The sequence below is a fragment of the Vulpes vulpes genome, chromosome 1 (assembly GCF_048418805.1).
Source record: "Vulpes vulpes isolate BD-2025 chromosome 1, VulVul3, whole genome shotgun sequence".
Classification (NCBI taxonomy): domain Eukaryota; kingdom Metazoa; phylum Chordata; class Mammalia; order Carnivora; family Canidae; genus Vulpes; species Vulpes vulpes.
This window is the reverse complement of record NC_132780.1, coordinates 5,623,082-5,644,627: the sequence shown is the minus strand read 5'-3', so window position 1 is coordinate 5,644,627 and position 21,546 is coordinate 5,623,082. Positions and strand designations below refer to the sequence as shown.

General features: G+C 41.0%; 2 protein-coding genes across 3 annotated transcripts in view; one reads left to right on the top strand and one right to left on the bottom strand.

Moving 5' to 3' along the window:
- Positions 1–21,546, top strand: part of ATP4A (ATPase H+/K+ transporting subunit alpha) — a 118,935-nt gene that overhangs the window by 50,149 nt on the left and 47,240 nt on the right. The gene's annotated exons all lie outside the window — the stretch shown is intronic.
- PMIS2 (PMIS2 transmembrane protein) lies at positions 2,903–3,466 on the bottom strand. Its single transcript, XM_072730910.1, has 2 exons — positions 3,195–3,466; positions 2,903–3,062 (listed from the first exon to the last, which is right to left on the bottom strand). The coding sequence occupies exons 1-2, from the start codon at positions 3,464–3,466 to the stop codon at positions 2,903–2,905; spliced, it is 432 nt and encodes a 143-aa protein (XP_072587011.1).

Sequence of the window (21,546 nt, the reverse complement as noted above, 5' to 3'; positions counted from 1 at the left end):
ACAGAGGGAGATTATTCATAAGTGGAATACAGGGCAGTCGGTGTTGATGATCTTCAGTACTAATAGGAAAAGATCACCAAGACCCAGTGGAGAGCAGAAGAAGAGCGTGATGTCAATGTGTGTGGACAAGATGCACATGAAAATTCATAGAAAGGTAACTAGAAAGAGTTACAACAAAATATCAACAGCAATTACCTTTGAGAGGGGAAAGTGATACCTTCGCCAGCCATGAGGTGAGCTCTTCCATACTTTGCATTTGCATACTTGATTCTCTATGAGAATGTATTTATGTGAACGTTGTGTAAATAAAAAATTCCAAGGAAATAAATAAACAGGTTTCAAGATCCAAGGGAAAAAAAGAATTGAAAAGTTACCCGGCTTACTTGACCAGGGGGAAATTCTGTCGAAGGCAGTGACAGAATTCTTCTGGAGAATTGGGAATAATTACTAAAGGGCCACTTAGGTAACTGAGCAAATGAAACAAACAGTAGAGGAAGATGAGGACAAGCAGGAGAAGGGACAGGAGAGTCAGAATGTGAAGGAGGAGAAGGTGGAGGAAGAGGAAGGAGAGGAAAAAGAAAAGGAAGAAAAATCTGAAGGATTTCCGGCAGATGGGTTGCTTGGCTGCTGAGTTCAAGTATTAGTTCAGCAAGAGTATGTAATCAACATCATGGCCCAGTAATAGAACATACTTATACAGGCATAATGAAATGGAAACCTGTAAATTGAGTTCAGAATTGTGATCTCATTCACTGGGAAGTAGTGGGAGAGAGGAGTCAGTAAAGTTGTTAAATCTGCATGTTTCATTATAGTAATTCCACTGATGATGTTTCAAGATACAAAACTATAAATTTTGTTTTGTTTTGTATTCACAAGGTGGTAAAAACCATATGAATGCCTGAGAGTGGAATATAGGTTAGGGGGAGTCAAATAACTGAAATGGAGAAAAATGGCTGGCTTTCTAAGTTTTGTAGCACAATGTGACCTTTTTGGACCTGGATGTTCATGTTGACATGGGCTATCCTGACTCCACATGGCTTTGCAGCTGAATGTGACAAGCCCAGCTTTCTGGGCTAGTCTGGGGAGGGATAGAGATGACTGACCCTCTAGACCCACTAACAGCAGACAACTAAGCATAATCCCCTCTCCAGATACACGCATAACATGAAGCATTGTCCCATAAACAGATGTAATCCACACACATACCCAGGATCATGGAATAGAGAAACACAGCATCATGATAGCTAAGATTAAGGTTAACTCTGGACTAAGACCTTTGTTGTTTCCTTCACTCATTATTTTCCTATAAACCACCCAACAAGATGGGTCTGTCTGCTGCGTGTGAAATTCAAGGAACAACTTCAGATGTTTGAGAAATGTAACTCTATTTTCCTGCATCTTCACTGGTTTGAGTGGATTGCATTATAAAATAGATAAACCAGACACACGATGGCACAACACATATTTTCCAATGAACAATGAAATGCAGTTGGAGAAACAGCAATTGTTCCTAGAGTTGTTCAGAGACAAAGGTTGATGGGAGTTCTTCCTTTCTATGACATGTGGCCTTCAAATCATCATGTGTGTCAGCTAAGGGAGGAAGAGTATGGAAGAGAGTACCCATGAGGCATAATTTAAAGGCCAGGGTGGTTCATGGCGCACATCACTTCTGATCACATTCCATAGAGCTAAAGACAGTCTCCTGGCCACACAGGAGAACCTAGGACATGTGGCTAAGTCATGGCAGGAAGAAAAGATGAGCTTTGGTAGAGCTAGCAGTCTTTTCCACAGCTACTCAACCTCCTTTTTATTGATAATCCCCATTCTTCTTGACTATGGAAACTTAATTCTGCAAAGTCTAGCAGTTTTGGGTCTAAATTTGCATTTATTAATGAAGTTAAGGTACCAGTAGGAACCCCTGGGTGTTTTTTGTCCATGGTGTCAGCCTAAATTTCTGTTTTCCTTCATTCTGGCTCTTGTGGTACCCTGGCTTCCCTCTGATAGTCACTCCCACCCTGGCACTTGGCATTCCTATAGACCCCACCTCCTTTTCACCAAGCTGGGATATAGGCTATCCTACTTGGCTGTCTAAGGCTACTTATTCCTAGACCTCCACACCATGCAGCATATTTTTTTTGTGATCTTGGAACCTCTGTAGGACTTATTTGTGAAGAGGTCATACAAGTGGTCTCTGAGATCTTTGACACCTCACCCCTTCCTGAGACATAGGCCTTAGGGACCTCCTTAGGGATATACTTACATCTAATCTCTCTTTCTTTACTTCCCCCATTCCATGAATAGGGGACCATTTACCTTTCAGGACTGGGAGAGAGGTGGTCTTCATCAGCTCTTCCACCAAATCTATTGTTTATTTCTTGGAGTCTTTCCATTCTTCCCTTAACAGTTTGACTTTGGGATCTCAAAAGCTGGAGATTACTGTTTTACTAGAAAAGGTGAGATAGGAAACATGTAGCCCCAGCAAAACACAGACACTGACTCAGAAACAGAATACATATGCACACACATGAGAAGCTGGAACAACATCGCTTCTTGGCCTTTTGGCTAAGATCAGGTGGAGAAGCTGGAACATTCCCTTTATTTTTATTGGTTTAAGTAAATATTTTTCTGAAAGAGCAACCCAGTATCAAGGAGCTAAGCACATCCAGGGCATGAAAATGAGGACCCCCACGGTAGATGAAGATGGCTCTGGAGGCCAAGAAGATGAAGTGGTATGATGTCCCAGGGCTAGTGGGTTGCTTGGATGTTGGGTTCCTTGGCTGATAGGTTTCTTGGCTAGAAGATGTCTTAGCTGTTGGTTTCTTGCATGGTAGCTGATTGGGCTGGTTAGTGTTTTGGTGGCTGGATGCTGTTTGGGGTGGACCCATGGACTACTTGCTGGCCTTCACATAAATAGGGCATAGACATAAATGATGGCTAAACCGACGAGTATGGAGAATACATCCAGCCAACCAGTTCGGCCTGAGTTGATGTAAGCATCTTCCCATTGGCTGTTCTTGTTGGCCTGCGTGGTCTGTAGGGATAGGAGCTTTAGATGTGGACTTCTGAGACTAGCTTTGTGACCCCTTGGGGAAGGGCTGGAGACCAATGGTCACTGAGGGGAAACCCCTACCCGTCCCTTCCCAGGACGGAAGCAAGCGCAAGCGGCTGGTAGAGGGCAGGATGGGCCCCGGCACAGGCATTGTTTTACCTTGTAACTGAAGAATACAGCTAGTAATCCCAGGGGAGGGAAAGTAATTACGGCCAGGATGGTCAAATATATGTAATTCGGGGCATAAAATGCCAGTTCTTCAGGTGTCTGTGTTATCTCTGGTGGCTTCTTAGAGTCCTCTGCAGCGGGTGGGGCCCCTGCCGCGGGTGGGGCCTCTGCCGCGGGTGGGGCCCCTGCCGCGGGTGGAGCCCCTGCAGCGGGTGGGGCCGCTGCGTCTGGAGCTTGTTTTGGGGGCATGATCTTTCCACCCAAAGACAGATCCCAAGTGTCTTGAAAACAGAGAACTAAACCCACTATACCTCCCCTTGTTCTAACCCAGGACTCTAGCATCCCAAGACTCCCAACAGTTAAAGGCCATTTCTTCACAATGGAGAAACCAGCACCTCAAGTTCTGATTGGCTGTCTGCATAAGAGGGCGTGGTCCCACGGTTCTCCTGTCTTCCAGGACTCTGAGCTTGAAGCAACCAGGACTCTGAGCTTGAAGCCAGGTTCCATCCTCTAGCAGGACATTGATTCCACCTGCCCTGATAGGGATTGGCTGGTAGCCAGTAAAATCTGATCCTGGTTCCTCCTTGCTTCACACCCCTATCTGCAGACCTCACAGGAGGGCAGTACCAGAGTGGCCTCTTGAGAAGGGTGGGAGAGAGGAAATAGCCAAGTCCAGTAAAAAACAAAAACAAAAACAAAATCTGGGGATCCCTGGGTGGCTCAGCAGTTTGGCACCTGCCTTCAGCCCAGGGCGTGATCTTGGAGTCCTGGGATCTGGTCCCACATCGGGTTTCTGCATGGAGCCTGCTTCTCCCTCTGCCTGTGTCTCTGCCTCTCTCTCTCTCTCTCTCTGTCTCTCATGAATAAATAAATAAAATCTTAAAAAAAAAAACGAAGAGATCTACAATCAGAAGGAAAGGAAAAGGAATAATGTCAATAATAGATTATAAAATATATTGAATTAGAAAAGAATTCTTTTTTTAATTTTTTAAAATTTTTATTTATTTATGATACTCACAGAGAGAGAGAGAGAGAGAGAGAGAGAGAGAGAGGCAGAGACATAGGCAGAGGGAGAAGCAGGCTCCATGGACCGGGAGCCCGACGTGGGATTCGATCCCGGGTCTCCAGGATCGCGCCCTGGGCTAAAGGCAGGCGCCAAACCTCTGCGCCACCCAGGGATCCCTAGAAAAGAATTCTTTAGTCCATACTGACCGAAATAGAGAGAAGGTAAAAAAGAGGACGGTCTTTCTTAAAGTAGAATGCCATCTACTTTAAGTGTGGATGAAATGATGGAAATGGGAAATCACCATTGTGGTAAGCAGAATTCTAAGATGGTCCCAAGAATCCTGCTCCCTAGTGTACACACATCTTTTCCCTGTTATTCATTCAAGTACTAATCTATGTGCTGCTGTAGAGGGATTTGGTACATGTAATTAAGCTCCCCTCTCAATTAACTCTAAGACAGGAAAAATATCTTCCCTGGGACAACCCTAATCCGGTGAGTTCTTAAAAGGGTCTAGGTCTTGCTGGCAAAAATGATTCAAGGCATAGGATGGAGGGCAGTCAAGGGAGACTCTCCATTGCTAGCTTAAAGATGGAGGAGGCCACATGGCAAGAAATGCAGGCAGCCCCTAGCTGAAGCGGCTCCCAGTTAATATCCAGCAAGGAAATGGGGCCTATTTTATATCTATAATATCAAGAATCTGAATTCTGTCGTAACCATATTTGTTCTGAAGAGGATCCTAGCTCCAAATGAGAACACAGCCTGGCCAACACCTTGATTTTACCTTTGTGAGATTCTGAGCATGCTAGAGAACCTAGACATTCTAATCTATAGAACTGTGAGTTAATAACTAAGTTTGAGGGAATTTGTTATGCATCGTTAGAAGACTAGCAGATATTTCAAAGACCATAGTAATTACTGACTCAAGGAAGAACTCAGTGGATGCTAATACCACTGGGTTTTAGCTGATAGTTCCCGTAGCTGGTTGTTTTAGGGGAGTAGAGGTTATGAGGAGCCAATTTGTAGAGACTTGTAAGTGGGTAGGAGATGACACAGGGAAGTCTACAAATATAGATTCCAATGTGAGTTGGAAGAGACACAACTGTATTTAAGCACAGGCACAGACCCAGAAGCATCAAGAACAGCAGTAATGGACACACTGAGAGTCAGGGAAGTCTTCAGGGAATGTGTTAGGAAAAGCAGTCTCATGTGCATAGACTTTCAACCTCCGCTTGCCACTTAAGAATGGGCCTTGAGCCTGGACCGCTTTCTGATCAAGAGATAAAAAGCCCACACAGCCTGTGCAGGGTTTATCACCTTGTATGCAAATATCTTTCCCTGTTTTAGGCTCATCATGTATTCTTTTGTTCTGCTTAAGTGCCTGTGCCCTCAGGCACAACTCAGCTTTTAGTATTTCAGATTCTGTGAAGGAGACATAAAGGCCAATTGTACCCACTGCCCAGACATCCACTATTGAGTTGATCCTGTGCTATCTATTTATGTGAATACAAGTGTCTCATCCAGTGCTTGACTGTGTTGTATTTTCCTTGGCAGCTCTGATACCAAGATGCAGTGGGCAGAAGCATTTGGACCTCTGTTTCTGGTGATTGGCATTGTGATGGTCTTTGCTACCTCCACGTATTTGGAGTCCTTTCTTGTAGGGCTACAGGGCCCTCTCAGAGGCATGTGAGGAGAGGATATTTAGTATAGCAGGAATATCAATCAGAGTTCAGTCAGGACAACAGACACTATAGGTATTTCCAACAGAGTGGATTTAAAACAGGATTGACCACACAGGGACTGGAATCCTGTAAGAGCAAAAGGTAAAGGCTAAGGTAACTCCACTCCCACTCCTAGACCTGGGAGAACAAAACGATGAGGTGGTGTTACAGGACTTAGAGAAGGGGGAGCTGCATGGCTGATGCTCAGACCTCTGAAGAAAAGGTACAGCCCAATGAGTGGATAGTAGGACTACAAGAAGTGATGCCCTGCAGTTCTTCTGATCTCCAGGGTGAGGCACTGGTGGCAGGTGAGGATGCACAGGTTAGCCATTACTGCCGGCCAGGGGAGCATGACCAACTAATGCACTCCTGGGGCTGACTCTAAAACCTTAGTTCTGAAACCCTTTGGTTTCAGGACCCCTTTCACTCTTAAGTTTTTTGAGAACCCCCCAAAAGCTTTCGTTTATGTGAGTTGTAACTATTGGTATTTTCTATTTTGGAATTAAAGCTGAAAAGGTTCAATATTTGTTAATTTAAAAATAACAATAAAAAACCTTCACGTGTTGTCATGAAAATAACTATATTTTCTGAAACATTTGTGAGCAGAGTGGCACGTTTTACATTTTTGCAAATGTATTTAATATCTGGCTGAATAAAATATAATTGGATTCTCATATCCTGTGCATTCAGTCTGTTGCCATGTACCACACATCATGTAGCTCTTGCAAAACTCTGTATACTCATGGGAAAATGAAAGTGAAAAAAGCAAATTAACATCTGTGTAAGGAAAAACCCAGTATTTCCTTCTGTTTGCCTCCTTTACTACTTGCACAGAACACTCCACTTCTGACACTTCTGATCAGCAAATGTGTAGGGATTTTTCTGACAGCAAGCAATTATGGCAGTAGCTGGAGGTCCTACAGTTTAATTCTGACACTGTCTGGAACCGCCACACAGTTTTCCAGAGTGGCTGTACCAGTTCACTTTCCCACCGACAGTGCAAGAGGGTTCCACTTTCTCCACATCCTCTCCAACATTTGTGGTTTCCTGCCTTGTTAATTTTCCCCATTCTCACTGGGGTGAGGTGGTATCTCATTGTGGTTTTGATTCGTATTTCCCTGATGGCAAAAGTGATGCAGAGCATTTTCTCATGTGCTTGTTGGCCATGTTTATGTCTTCCTCTGTGAGATTATTTTCCTATGCTGTGACTTTCCCCTTTTTAAAAAATTTTTTACATATTTTTTAAATTGGAGTTCAATTTGCCAACATATAGCATAACACCCAGTGCTCATCCCATCAAGTGACCCCTCACTGGCCGTCACCCAGTCACCCCCATACCCCGCCCACCTCCCTTTCCACCACCCCTTGTTCGTTTCCCAGAGTTAGGAGTCTCTCATGTTCTATTAAATTCAACAGCAAAGAAACAAACAATCCAACCATGAAATGGGCCAAAGACACGGACTTTCCCTTTTTTTAAAGATTTTATTTATTTATTCATGAGAGACAGAGAGAGAGACAGAGACACAGACAGAAGGAGAAGCAGGCTCCATGCAGGGAGTCCGATGTGGGACTCAGTCCTGCATCTCCAGGATCATGCCCTGCACTGAAGGTGGCTCTAAATCACTGAGCCACTTGGGCTGCCCTGACTTTCCTTTTTTACTCTCTTAACAGCATTTTGAGAAGAACAGAAGCTATTCATTTAATGTAGTTGATAAATTTTAATGTAATTTATCAACTTTTTCCTCATATCTAGTTTTGTGTCCTATTTAGGATATCTGTGCTTGAAGCACCTGGGTGGCTTAGTGGTTGAGCATCTACATGCAGCTCAGGTTGTGATCCTGGGGTCCTGGGATTGAGTCCTGCAACAGGCTCCCCACAGGGAGCCTGCTTCTCCCTCTGCCTATATCTCTGCCTCTCTTTCTGTGTCTCTTATGAATAAATAAATAAAATCTTTTTAAAAAGAGTATATCTGTGCTTTGTCTAAACCCATGAAACTGTCTTCAACACTATTTTCTAAAAGTTCAACTGTTTTACATTCAACATTTGGGTCTGTGATGATTCTGGAATTTATTTCTGTATATAGCACCAGGTTGGGTCTAGATTAAATTATTTCCATACGGATATGAAATTTACTCTGCACCATTTATTGAAAATTACATCCTCTACTTACTAAACTGCAGTGCCACTTTTACCATAAAACAAATGACCGCATACATGTGGGTCTGTTTCTAGACTCTATTGCATTAGCCAACATGTCTATCCTTACACCAATACCACAATGTCTTAATTACTATAAAATTCTAGTAAGACTGGTTATCTGTTACTGTAAGTATTCCAACTTTGTTTTTCTTCCTCAAGATAGCCTTAGCTCTTCTTAGGCCTTTGGATTTCCATATACATTTTAGAATTAGCTTAACAACGTCCACCAAAAAAAAAAAAAAAAAAAAAAAAAAAAAGGTTCTATAGATCAATCAGGAGAGATGACATCTTTACAATATGGTCTTCAATCCATGAACATGGTCTAATCCTTCCTTGCATTCAAGTCTTCTTTAATATATTTCATGAATGTTGTATAATTTTATGTGTAGAGGTCCTAAGGGGGAAGAGGCCATAAGAACCTCCAATTTGGAGCCAAGTCAGGCAAAAGTGTGGGTAACCTGGGTACCTACCACTTGCAGCTGGCATGTGAAGAGAATTAGTCTTCAGGACATGGACATGGCCAACATGCACATGAGAAAATGCTCTGCATCACTTGCCATCAGGGAAATACAAATAAAAACCACAATGAGATACCACCTCACCCCAGTGAGAATGGGGAAAATTAACAAGGCAGGAAACCACAAATGTTGGAGAGGATGTGGAGAAAGGGGAACCCTCTTGCACTGTCGGTGGGAAAGTGAACTGGTGCAGCCACTCTGGAAAACTGTGTGGCGGTTCCTCAAAGCGTTAAAAATAGACCTGCCCTACGACCCAGCAATTGCACTGCTGGGGATTTACCCCAAAGATACAGATGCAGTGAAACGTCGGGACACCTGCACCCCGATGTTTCTAGCAGCAATGGCCACAATAGCCAAACTGTGGAAGGAGCCTCGGTGTCCATCGAAAGATGATGGATAAAGAAGATGTGGTTTATGTATACAATGGAATATTACTCAGCAATTAGAAACGACAAATACCCACCATTTGCTTCAACGTGGATGGAACTGGAGGGTCTTATGCTGAGTGAAATAAGTCAGTCGGAGAAGGACAAACAGTGTATGTTCTCATTCATTTGGGGAATATAAAAAATAGTGAAAGGGAATAAAGGGGAAAGGAGGAAAGATGAGTGGGAAATACCAGAAAGGGAGACAGAACATGAGAGACTCCTAACTCTGGGAAATGAACAAGGGGTGGTGAGAAGGGAGGTGGGTGGGGGGTTGGGGGTGACTGGGTGACGGGCACTGAGGGGGGCACTTGATGGGATGAGCACTGAGTGTTCTGCTATATGTTGGCAAATTGAATTCCAATTAAAAGATATGTAAAAAAAATTAAAAAATTTACAATAGAAATAAATGAACATTTCTCTGGTTTAAAAAAAAGGGAAAGTCACAGCATAGGAAAATATACTTGTGCTAATGGCAAATGATGTATACCTAAAAAACATGTAGAATATCTATACCTTAAAAACAAAAAGATATTTGGGCATCTCACTGGCTCAGTCAGTGGAGTGTGTGAGTCTTGATCTCAGGCTCCTGAGTTCAAGCCCCACATTGGGCATAGACCTTACTTTTTTTTTTTTTAAAAAAAGATATTTAACAGTTAGACAAATAACCCAAGTTTTTGTTTTTGTTTTTTTTTTTTTTTAATTTTTTTTAAATTTTTTATTTATTTATGATAGTCACAGAGAGAGAGAGAGAGGCAGAAACACAGGCGGAGGGAGAAGCAGGCTCCATGCACCGGGAGCCTGATGTGGGATTCGATCCCGGGTCTCCAGGATCGCGCCCTGGGCCAAAGGCAGGCGCCAAACCGCTGCGCCACCCAGGGATCCCTAACCCAAGTTTTTGAATGAGCAAAGGATTTTGATAAACATTTCTCCAAAGAAGATGTACAAATGGCCAATAAGCACAGGAAAAGATGTTCAACATCGTCAGTCATTGGAGAAATGCAAATCAGAACCACAATGAGATGTCACTTCGTAGTCACTAGGATGGCTATAATAATCCATTTTTAAAAAGGAAAATAACAAGTATAGGTAAGGATGTGGAGAAATTAGGTCCCGTATTCATTGCTAGTGGAAATGTGAAATGGTGCTGGTGCTTCTTTTAAAATGTAGGCCTTATTATCATTCAGGAATGGTGAGGCCAACAGATCAGGAGATGACTGCCATTGAAAAGATAGACCATTGGGGTGCCTGGGTGGCTCAGAGGTTGAGCGTATCAGGCTTCCCACAAGGAGCCTGCTTCTCCCTCTGCCTATGTCTCTGCTTCTCTCTGTGTCTCTCCTGAATAAATAAATAAAATATTTTTTAAAGAGAAAAGATAGATCATTACCTAGAATTCCTAAGAGGAGGGGGCATGTCACATCATGCAGGGCAACAGAAGTGCCAAGGTCAACCAGGAGACAGAGGAAGTGAGGGAAAAACATGGGCAAAAAGCTTTCTTGTGGTTTTGGTAGGAAAGACATGGTCAAGCAGGGTAAGCAAGCTAAAGACTGACTTGTTTGAATCATTTCAGTGGGGTCTGGAGATAGAGGCTATCTCTAGTCATCTGATGCCTGGCCCTGGGGTGTCGAGTGTAGAGATAATGGTCTGGACTATTAAGAGCCCTGTGAGAGCCCACTAAAGGAGGTGGTTTGAGGTAGGCTCTGGATTGGTTGGTTTGCATATGAAAGGCCTGCTCCCAGTCATTTGCTGTCTCCAGGAATTAGCTAGCTCTAGAAGTCTTTCCAGGGCCAGCAAGGCCCCGGACATCGGACATCGGAGCATCAAAATAAAAAGATATGCTTAATATACTGCCCTGGAGAAGCAGTTTGGCAGTTCCTTAAAAAGTTAAACATAGAGTTATCAGATGAACAAGCACTTGCAATCCTAGGTATATACTCAGGAGAAATGAAAACAAACATTCATGTCAGTATTATTAATAATAGCCAAAAAGTGAAAACAAGCCAAATGTTTATGAACCCATTAATGGATGAACAAAGTGTGGTATTATCCATATGGTGGAATATTACTCAACCATAAAAAGGAATGAAGTACTGATATAGAATGAACCTTGAAAACATGCTAAGTGAAAGAAGTGAGACATACAAGGCCACATACTGCATGATTCCATTGACATGAAATATCCAGAACAGACAAATCCATAGAGACAGAAAGTAGATTTAACATTTGCTGGGGCAGTGGTGGGGGTAGGGGCAGAAATGGGAGTAACTACTTATAGATATGATGTTCCTTTTTGGGGTGATGAAAATGTTCTGGAATTAGGCAGTGCTGATGGCTGCACAACCTTGTGAATAGACTAAAATCCACCAAATTATCTACTTCAAAATGGTTTTATGTTATGTGAATTATATCAATACATACATACATACATAACCCCAAAAGGTAGACAACATACTTACAAAATGGGCAGAAGAGTAATAGCTGATAGACAATAGAAAATATAGGGGAGGGCAGCCCTGGTGACTCAGCGGTTTAGTGCCTGCCTTCAGCCCAGGGTGTGATCCTGGAGACCCGGGATCGAGTCCCACATCAGGCTTCCTGCATGGAGCCTGCTTCTCCCTCTGCCTGTGTTTCTGCCTCTCTCTCTCTCTCTCTCTGTCTCAAATAAATAAATAAATAAATAAATAAATAAATAAATAAATAAAATCTTTAAAAAGAAAAAAAAAAAAGAAAATATAGGGGAGCCTGGCTGGCTCAGTTGGTAGAGCACATAACTCTTGATCTTGCGGTTGTAAGTTTGAGTCCCATGTTGGGTATAGTTTTAAATAAAATCTAAAAAAAAAAAAAAAAAAAGAGAGAGAGAGAGAGAAAGAATGAACAGGGGCACCTGGGTGGCTCAGTCGGTTAAGTATATACCTTCAGCTCAGGTCATGATCCTGGGGTCCCGGAATCAAGCCCCACATTGGGCTCCCTGCTCAACAGGAATCTGCTCTTCCCTCTCCCTCTGCTCTTACCCTTGCTCATGCTCTCTCTCCTTCAAATAAATAAATAAAATCTTTTTAAAAAAGGAATGAACTATTCATACATGCATCAACTTGGGTGAACCTCAGAGGTATTATGCTAAGTGAAAACAAGCCAGTCCGCAAAGCACTCCATAGCTGAGACCCAAAATGCCAGCAGGAGTTCTGCTGCCAGAGCAGCCTGTCCCCCCACAAATAGGGTGGGGGCTGTGTCGGTCTGCCACCCTGGGTGCTCTGGGTACTGCACCCCCACCCTAGCAAGGGGTGCTCTGCAGGGATGCTAATAAAGGACAGCAAAGTGCTCAAAAACAAAACAAAAGAAGACAGTCTCAAAAGTTACATACTGTTTGAGTCCATGGATATAGGACTGTCATAAAGACAAAACTTAAGTGACAGATGAGTGGTAGCCAGGGGGTAGGGTGTGTGTGGGGGTCTCACTATAAAGGAAGAGCATGAAGGAGATGTTTTGGGGTGATGAAACTGTTCTACCCCCTGATTGTGATGGCAGTTACACAAATGTATCTATCTATGCAAGAAGTCACTGAGCTGTGCACTAATAAAAGTTTCACTGCATATTAATTTTAAAATGCAATAAAAACAATGTCATTACACACTCACTAGAGTGGCTAAAATTAGACTGGCAAAATCAAGTTCTAGCAATGATGTAGAGCAATTCTAAATTTTATTCACTGCTGGTGAAAATGTAAATGGAAATAATCATTGGAAAACTGTCAATGGACAATTAATCAATTAATCAATGGAAAACTGTCAATATGTATTAACACTGGACATATAGGGACACCTGGGTAAGGCTCAGTGGTTGAGCATCTGCTTTTGGCTCAGGGCCTGATCCCAGGTCCAACTATCAAGTCCCCTGCAGGGAGCCTGCTTCTCCCTCTAGTTATGTCTTCTCTCTCTATCTCTCATGAATAAATAAATAAAATCTTTAGGGATCCCTGGGTGGCGCAGTGCTTTGGCGCTTGCCTTTGGCCCAGGGCGCAATCCTGGAGACCTGGGATCGAATCCCACATCAGGCTCCCGGTGCATGGAGCCTGCTTCTCCCTCTGCCTATGTCTCTGCCTCTCTCTCTCTCTCTCTGTGACTATCATAAATAAATAAAAATTAAAAAAAAATTAAAAAAAAATCTTTAAAAAATTGAACACATATATACCACATGATTCAGTAATTCCCTTGTTACTTTACCAACTAATAACCCTTACTATAAAGCTACAGTTGTAAGACAGTGGGGTAGGTATGTGTGCATGGCTAGGGAAGCTGATCAATGGGACAGACACTATGCGTAATATGTAATATACATATAATATATATGTAATATAATGTATATATAGGTGCACCAAAACCCATTTATGGTGCAATATATTACATATATAATATAATATATATAATATAATTGTCCAATGCTTATACTGCATCATCCACAGTAGTTCCAAAGTGGAAACAACACAAACATCAACAATGTAAAGAATAGATAGATTATGATATGTAAGGAAATACTATACAGCAAAGAGGAGGAACAAACTTTTAAAGATACATTATGATTCCTTTTATATGAAAATCTGAAAGAGCCAAATCTATGATGATTGATGGGATAGGAACAGACTTTTAAAATATTGGAAATTTCTGTTTCTGTGAGTGGTGGTTACAAGAGTGTGTTACTAGTGAAAAGTCATAACAGTATAGTTAGGTTCTGTGTACTTTTATGGATATATGTTACACTTCAAGAAAGTATACCTAGAAACCAAAAATTGTGGGTAGAACTAAAGCCTTGTTTGGAGTTATGCATACAGTTGTGAATGCATACATTAGAAAGGAAGGCTGAAAATCAAGAAGTAATTTTGGAAATAGTCTTTAAAATAGCCAATTGATGCAAAAAGTGGTAGAGAGGGGAAAAATCAAAATAATTGAAGAAATGAAATAGGAAATACATGTACAAAGAGATTCAAGAAAGCCAAACATTGGTTCTTAGAAACAGTTAACAGAATTGAAAACACCTTGGCAAGACTGATCTTAAAAATGAGAGAGGGTCTGGGGCACCTGGATGGCTTAGTTGATTAAACTTCCGAATCTTGGTTTCAGCTCGGGTCATGATCTTGTGGTGGTGAGATTGAACCCTGTGTTGGGCTCAGCTTGGAGTCTACTTGGTGTTCTCTCTCTCCCTCTCCCTTTGACCCCTCTCCCCATTCACGCTTGCACTCTCTCTCTAAAATAAATAAATAAAACCTTTTTTAAAAATGAGAGAGGGTTCAAAAACCATTATCAGGAGCAGAAAAGAGAGTATCATTACAGATCCTTACAAAGCTTAAAATGATGATAATCATTTAATGTTATTAGCAATGTTATGCCAAGAAGTATAAAAATTTAGATAAAAGTGACCAATTCCTAGAAATTCACAATTTATCAAACAGGAAAAAAAATCTGAGTAGTTGTAGATATGGTAAAGAAATTTATTACATAGTTTAAAATCTTCCCACACATACCACACTCTAAGAGTTTAGCTCTTTGTTTTTAAAAACCATTCTCCAACAACAGGGACCAGGGATCCTTGGAGAAATGGCTGACTCTAGAGTGAAGTCAGGGAAAATGCAAAATGAGCCTCGGGTATTTTGCAGCATCAGAAAGTAAGGAAGTGATTAAAAAGCAAAAGGATGGGGACCTATGAAAGGGACACCAAGCCAACCTGGAAGAGTTCCCAAAGGCCAAAGCTGAATCGATGTGAAAAACAAAATAAATAATGTAATACTGGATTATAACCAAATTATGTAATAAATATCCATGAATCCACATTTGTATAAGTATATGATGGAGTAAATAAATTAATGCTGGTGAATAGACAAATCTCCTATTTGGAGAATTCCAAATAATTTCTGTTTATCTATTTCCCTCTCCAGGAGGTAGAGCTTAATATCTCCCTGACCTGTTTGTGTGTAGGCTGTGTACAGTGATTGCTTCCAAAGAATCAAATATGGAGAGGGAGAAATACAAAGTAACTTTACAGTGGCAAACACTACTGTGGCTGGGGGATCAAGGTTAATGTTATCCATGACAAGTCATCTGGATATCATGTACTCCCTCATAAGATGTGATGAAAGAGCATTTCATGTCTGGATGTTCTTCCCCAAAGCCCATAATCTCAGTCTGAGAAAAAATATTAGACAAACACAAATTGAAGGACATTATCCTTAAATATCTAACCTCAATAGTGAGGTCATTAAAAACAAGTGAGAAACCCTCACAGACCAGGGGAGGCCCAGCAGACATGAAAGTTAAGTGCAAAACAGGGTATGATAATGAAGCAAATATATACAAGATGTACGAATCATTATCTTCCCAAAACATGATTCTGCTAAATATGTATCCTGCTCATCTCATACTCTTAATTTAATATGCAAAAATGCTGCTTCAGTGCATATATATATAATAGCCTTTTAAAAGAATTGTACAAAAGAATATACACTTATGTATATGCTAAAAACCACATTAAAAATATTTATGGATACCCAGTGACCATCAAGATCAAATAAAATCAAGCCACTGTACAAAAATTAAAAGTGTTTGTTAAAAGATATGAGATCACATGACAAAATACATTATGCTGAAATCAAGAGCATCTTGGTGCAAATAGATTACAAGTATTTATGCTATTTACCTATATGGAAATATTTACTGAACAAGTAGAAAAGTTAGTAAGGCTCCATAATTTAAAAAACATGTCTGTATATAAAGCTCTATACTTAATAAAAGGCTGAGCCCTTTGCTTATAATAAATGAAAGTTACTTTGAAAATATGTTGAACAAAAAAAAAAAAGAACAAAAAAAAAAAAAAGAAAATATGTTGAACAGCAGTGGTGAGAGTGGACATCCCTGTCTTGTTCCTGATCTTAGGGGAAAGGCTCCCAGTGTTTCCCCATTGAGAATGATATTTGCTGTGGGCTTTTTGTAGATGGCTTTTAAGATGCTGAGGAATGTTCCCTCTATCCCTACACTCTGAAGAGTTTTGATCAGGAATGGATGCTGTATTTTGTCAAATGCTTTCTCTGCATCTGTTGAGAGGATCATATGGTTCTTGTTTTTTTCTCTTGCTGATATAATCAATCACATTGATTGTTTTATGAGTGTTGAACCAGCCTTGCATCCTGGGGATAAATCCCACTTGGTCATGGTGAATAATCTTCTTAATGTATTGTTGGATCCTATTAGCTAGTATCCTGCTGAGAATTTTTGCATCCATGTTCATCAGGGAAATTGGTCTATAATTCTCCTTTTTTGTGGGGTCTTTGTCTGGTTTTGGAATTAAGGTGATGCTGGCCTCATAGAATGAGTTTGGAAGTATTCCATCTCTTTCTATCCTTCTGAACAGCTTTAGTAGAATAGGTACGGTTTCTTCTTTAAATGTTTGATAGAATTCCCCAGGGAAGCCATCTGGCCCTGGACTTTTGTGTCTTGGGAGGTTTTTGATGACTGCTTCAATTTCCTCCCTGGTTATTGACCTGTTCAGGTTTTCTATTTCTTCTTGTTCCAGTTTTGGTACTTTGCGGTTTTCCAGAAATGCGTCCATTTCTTCTAGTCCTAGCCTCAGCAATCAGGCAACAAAAAGAAATAAAAGGCATTCAAATTGGCAAAGAAGAAGTCAAACTCTCCCTCTTTGCAGACAACATGATACTCTACATAGAAAGCCCAAAAGACTCCACCCCAAGATTGCTAGAACTCATATAGCAATTTGGCAGTGTGGCAGGATACAAAATCAATGCCCAGAAGTCAGTGGCATTTCTATACACTAACAATGAGACTGAAGAAAGACAAATTAAGGAGTCAGTCCCTGTATCCCTGGGTGGCGCAGCAGTTTGGCGCCTGCCTTTGGCCCAGGGCGCGATCCTGGAGACCCGGGATCGAGTCCCACGTCAGGCTCCCGGTGCATGGAGCCTGCTTCTCCCTCTGCCTGTGTCTCTGCCTCTCTCTCTCTCTCTCTCTGTGTGTGACTATCATAAATAAATAAAAATAAAAAAAAAAAAAAAGGAGTCAGTCCCATTTACCATTGCATCCAAAAGCATAAGATACCTAGGAATAAACCTAACCAAAGAGGTAAAGGATCTATAACCTAAAAACTACAGAACACTTCTGAAAGAAATTGAGGAAGACACAAAGAGATGGAAAAATATTCCATGCTCATGGATTGGAAGAATTAATATTGTGAAAAATGTCAATGTTACCCAGGACAATTTACAGGTTTAATGCAATCCCTATCAAAATACCATGGACTTTCTTCAGAGAGTTGGAACAAATCATCTTAAGATTTGTGTGGAATCAGAAAGGACTCTGAATAGCCAGGGAAATATTAAAAAAGAAAACCATAGCTGGTGGCATCACAATGCCAGATTTCAGGTTGTACTACAAAGCTGTGGTCATCAAGACAGTGTGGTACTGGCACAAAAACAGACACATAGATCAATGGAACAGAATAGAGAATCCAGAAGTGGACCCTCAACTTTATGGTCAACTAATATTCAACAAAGGAGGAAAGACTATCCACTGGAAAAAAGACAGTCTCTTCAATAAATGGTGCTGGGAAAATTGGACATCCACATGCAGAAGAATGAAACTAGACCATTCTCTTACACCAGACACAAAGATAAACTCAAAATGGATGAAAGATCTTAATGTGAGACAAGATTCCATCAAAATCCTAGAGGAGAACACATCTAAACCCTTTTTGAACTTGGCCACAGTAACTTCTTGCAAGATACATCCATGAAGGCAAGAGAAACAAAAGCAAAAATGAACTAGTGGGACTTCATCAAGATAAGAAGCTTCTGCACAGCAAAAGAAACAGTCAACAAAACTAAAAGACAACCTACAGAATGGGAGAAGGTATTTGCAAATGACGTATCAGATAAAGGGCTAATATCCAAGATCTATAAAGAACTTCTTAAACTCAACAGCAAAGAAACAAACAATCCCATCATGAAATGGGCAAAAGGCATGAACAGAAATCTCATAGAGGAAGACATAGACATGGCCAACACGCACATGAGAAAATGCTCCGCATCACTTGCCATCAGGGAAATACAAATCAAAACCACAATGAGATACCACCTCACCCCAGTGAGAATGGGAAAAATTAACAAGGCAGGAAACCACAAATGTTGGAGAGGATGTGGATAAAGGGGAAGCCTCTTGCACTGTCGGTGCGAATGTGAACTGGTGCAGCCACTCTGGAAAACTGTGTGGAGGTTCCTCAAAGAGTTAAAAATAGATCTGCCCTACGACCCAGCAATTGCACTGCTGGGGATTTACCCCAAAGATACAGATGGAGTGAAACACCGGGATACCTGCACCCCGATGTTTACAGCAGCAATGTCCACAATAGCCACACTGTGGAAGGAGTCTCGGTGTCCATCGAAAGATGATGGATAAAGAAACTGTGGTCTATGTATACAATGGAATATTCCTCAGCCATTAGAAATGACAAATACCCACCATTTGCTTCAATGTGGATGGAACTGGAGGGTCTTATGCTGAGTGAAATAAGTCAATCGGAGAAGGACAAACATTATATGGTCTCATTCATTTGGGGAATATAAAATATAGTGAAAGGGAATAAAGGGGAAAGGAGAAAAGATGAGTGGGAAATATCAGAAAGGGAGACAGAACATGAGAGGCTCCTAACTCTGGGAAATGAACAAGGGGTGGTGGAAAGGGAGGTGGGCGGGGAGTGGGGGTGACTGGGTGATAGGCACTGAGGGGGGCACTTGATGGGATGAGCACTGGGTGTTAATCTATATGTTGGCAAATTGAACACCAATAAAAAATAAATAAAAAAAGAAAATATGTTGAACAGCAAGAGATATGAACAAGATGTGCCAAATTTGAATATAAACAAAAAGGAAAAGTAGAAAAATTGTAAATGTATTAATCACTAGATGAGAGTACCAATTAATATAGGAAAAGTGCTCATCACTTTTGTAATGTAATTATGTAATCACTTAATACAAATTAAATAGATTATAGATATCCTAGTTTTTTTTTAAAAAAAGATTTATTTATTTATTCATGAGAGACAGAGAGAGAGAGAGAGAGAGAGAGAGAGGCAGAAACACAGGTAGAGGGAGAAGTAGGCTCCTCGCAGGAGCCTGATGTGGGACTGGATCCCGGATCCCAGGATCATGACTTCAGCCTAAGGCAGCCGCCCAATTGCTGAGCCACCCAGGCATTCCGATATCCTAGTTTTATACTGAAATGGAGATATGAAAAATTAAAGATGTCTTAAGATTATTTTTAAAAATATTTTATTTATTTGAGAGAGAATGTGTGTGCATGAGTGGGAGGAGGGGTAGAGGGACAAGCAAACTCCCCTCTGAGCATGGAGCCCAATCCGAGACTCCATCCCAGGTCTGAGATCATGACCTGAGCTGAAGTCAGACGCTTAACTGACTGAGCCACCGGGTGCCCCAGTGTCTTAAGATTTAAAATTTTTACCCACGGAAAAGTTAATCTGCTGCTGAGTTGGATCTTAAATATTCTGGTGCTTCGAGTACTGTGAAAACTTAATCTGAATTAGCTGTAAGCTGTATGGCATGTCAATAACTTGTTTTATCAGTGTCAGGTTTGGATATTCTAATTTTTATTTTAAGGATTTTGTTTATTTATTCATGAGAGATACAGAGAGAGGCAGAGATAGGCAGAGGAAGAAGCAGGCTCCTGGGAGGGAGCTCGGATGCAGGACTCTATCCCAGAACTCCAGGATCATGGCCTGAGCCAAAGGCAGATGCTCAACCGCTGGGGTGTCCCAAATACATAAAATCTTTAAAAAAATTATGTAAGAAATTAAGGAAGACATAAAGAAATGGAAAAACATTCCATGCTCATAGGTTGGAAGAACAAATATTGTTAAATTGTCTATGCTACCCAGAGCAATCTACACATTCAATGCAATCCATATCAAAATGCCATCAACGCTTTTCACAGAGCTGGAACAAATAATCCTAAAGTTTGTATAGAACCAGAAAAGACCTCAAATAGCCAGAGGAATGTTGTAAAAGAAATGAAAGCTGGTGGCATCACAATGCCTAACCTCAAGCTATTTTACAAATCATCAAGACAGCATAACCTGGCACAAAAGCAGACACATAGATCAATGGAACAGAATAGAGAACCCAGAAATGGACCCTCAACTGTATGGTTAACTTATCTTCAATAAAGCAGGAAATAATATCCAATGGAAAAAAAGTCTCTTCAACAAGTGGTGTTGGGAAAATTGGACATCCACATGCAGAAGAATGAACCATTTCCTCACATCATACATAAAAGTAGACTCAAAATGGTTGAAAGACCTAAATGTGAGATACGAATCCATCAAAATCCTAGAGGAGAACACAAGCAGCAACCTCTTTGACCTCAGCCACAGTGACTTCTTGGTAGATATGTCTCCATAGGCAAGAGAAACAAAAGCAAAAATGACCTATTGTGACCTCATCAATATAAAAAGCTTTTGCATGGCCAACAGTCAGCCAAACTAAAAGGCAACCTATGGAATATTAGAGGGTATTTGCAAATGACATATCGGATAAAGGGCTAGTATCCAAAATCTATAAAGAACTTATCAAACTCACCCCCAAACCAAACAATCCAGTCAAGAAATGGGCAGAAGACATGAACAGACATTTCTCCAAAGACCTACACATGGCCAACAGGCACATGAAAAAATGCCCCATATTACTTGGCGTCAGGGAAAGACAAATCAAAACCACAATGAGATGCACTTTATACCAGTCAGAATGGCTAAAATTAACAAGATGGGAAACAACAAATGTTGGCAAGGATGCACAGAAAGGGGAGCTCTCTTACACTGTTGGTGGGAATGCAAGCTGGTACAGCCACTCTGGAAAATGATATGGAGGTTCCTCAATAAGTTAAAAATAGAGCTACCCTATGACCCAGCAATTGTGCTACTGGATATTTACCCCAAAGATACAGATGTAGTGATCTGAAGGGCACCTGCACCCCAATGTTCATAGCAGCAATGTCCACAATAGCCAAACTGGAAAGAGCCAAGATGTCCATCAACAGATGAATGGGTAAAGAAGATCTTGCACATCTCAGCTCAAACAATATATATATGTATATATAATGGAATACTAGTCAGCCATCAGAAAGGATGAATACTTACCATTTACACTGACATGGAAGGAACTGGAGGGTATTATGCTGAGTGAAATAAGCCAATCAGAGAAAGACAATTATCATATGGTTTCACTCATATGTAGAATATAAGAAAAGGTGCAGAGGATCATAGGTAAAGGAGGGAATTCTGAATAAGAAGAGATCAGAGAGAGAGAGAGAGAAAAACCGTGAGAGATTATTAACTATAGGAAACAAACTGAGGGCTGCTGGGGGGGGGGTGAGTGGGGGGATTAAGTAATTTGGTGATG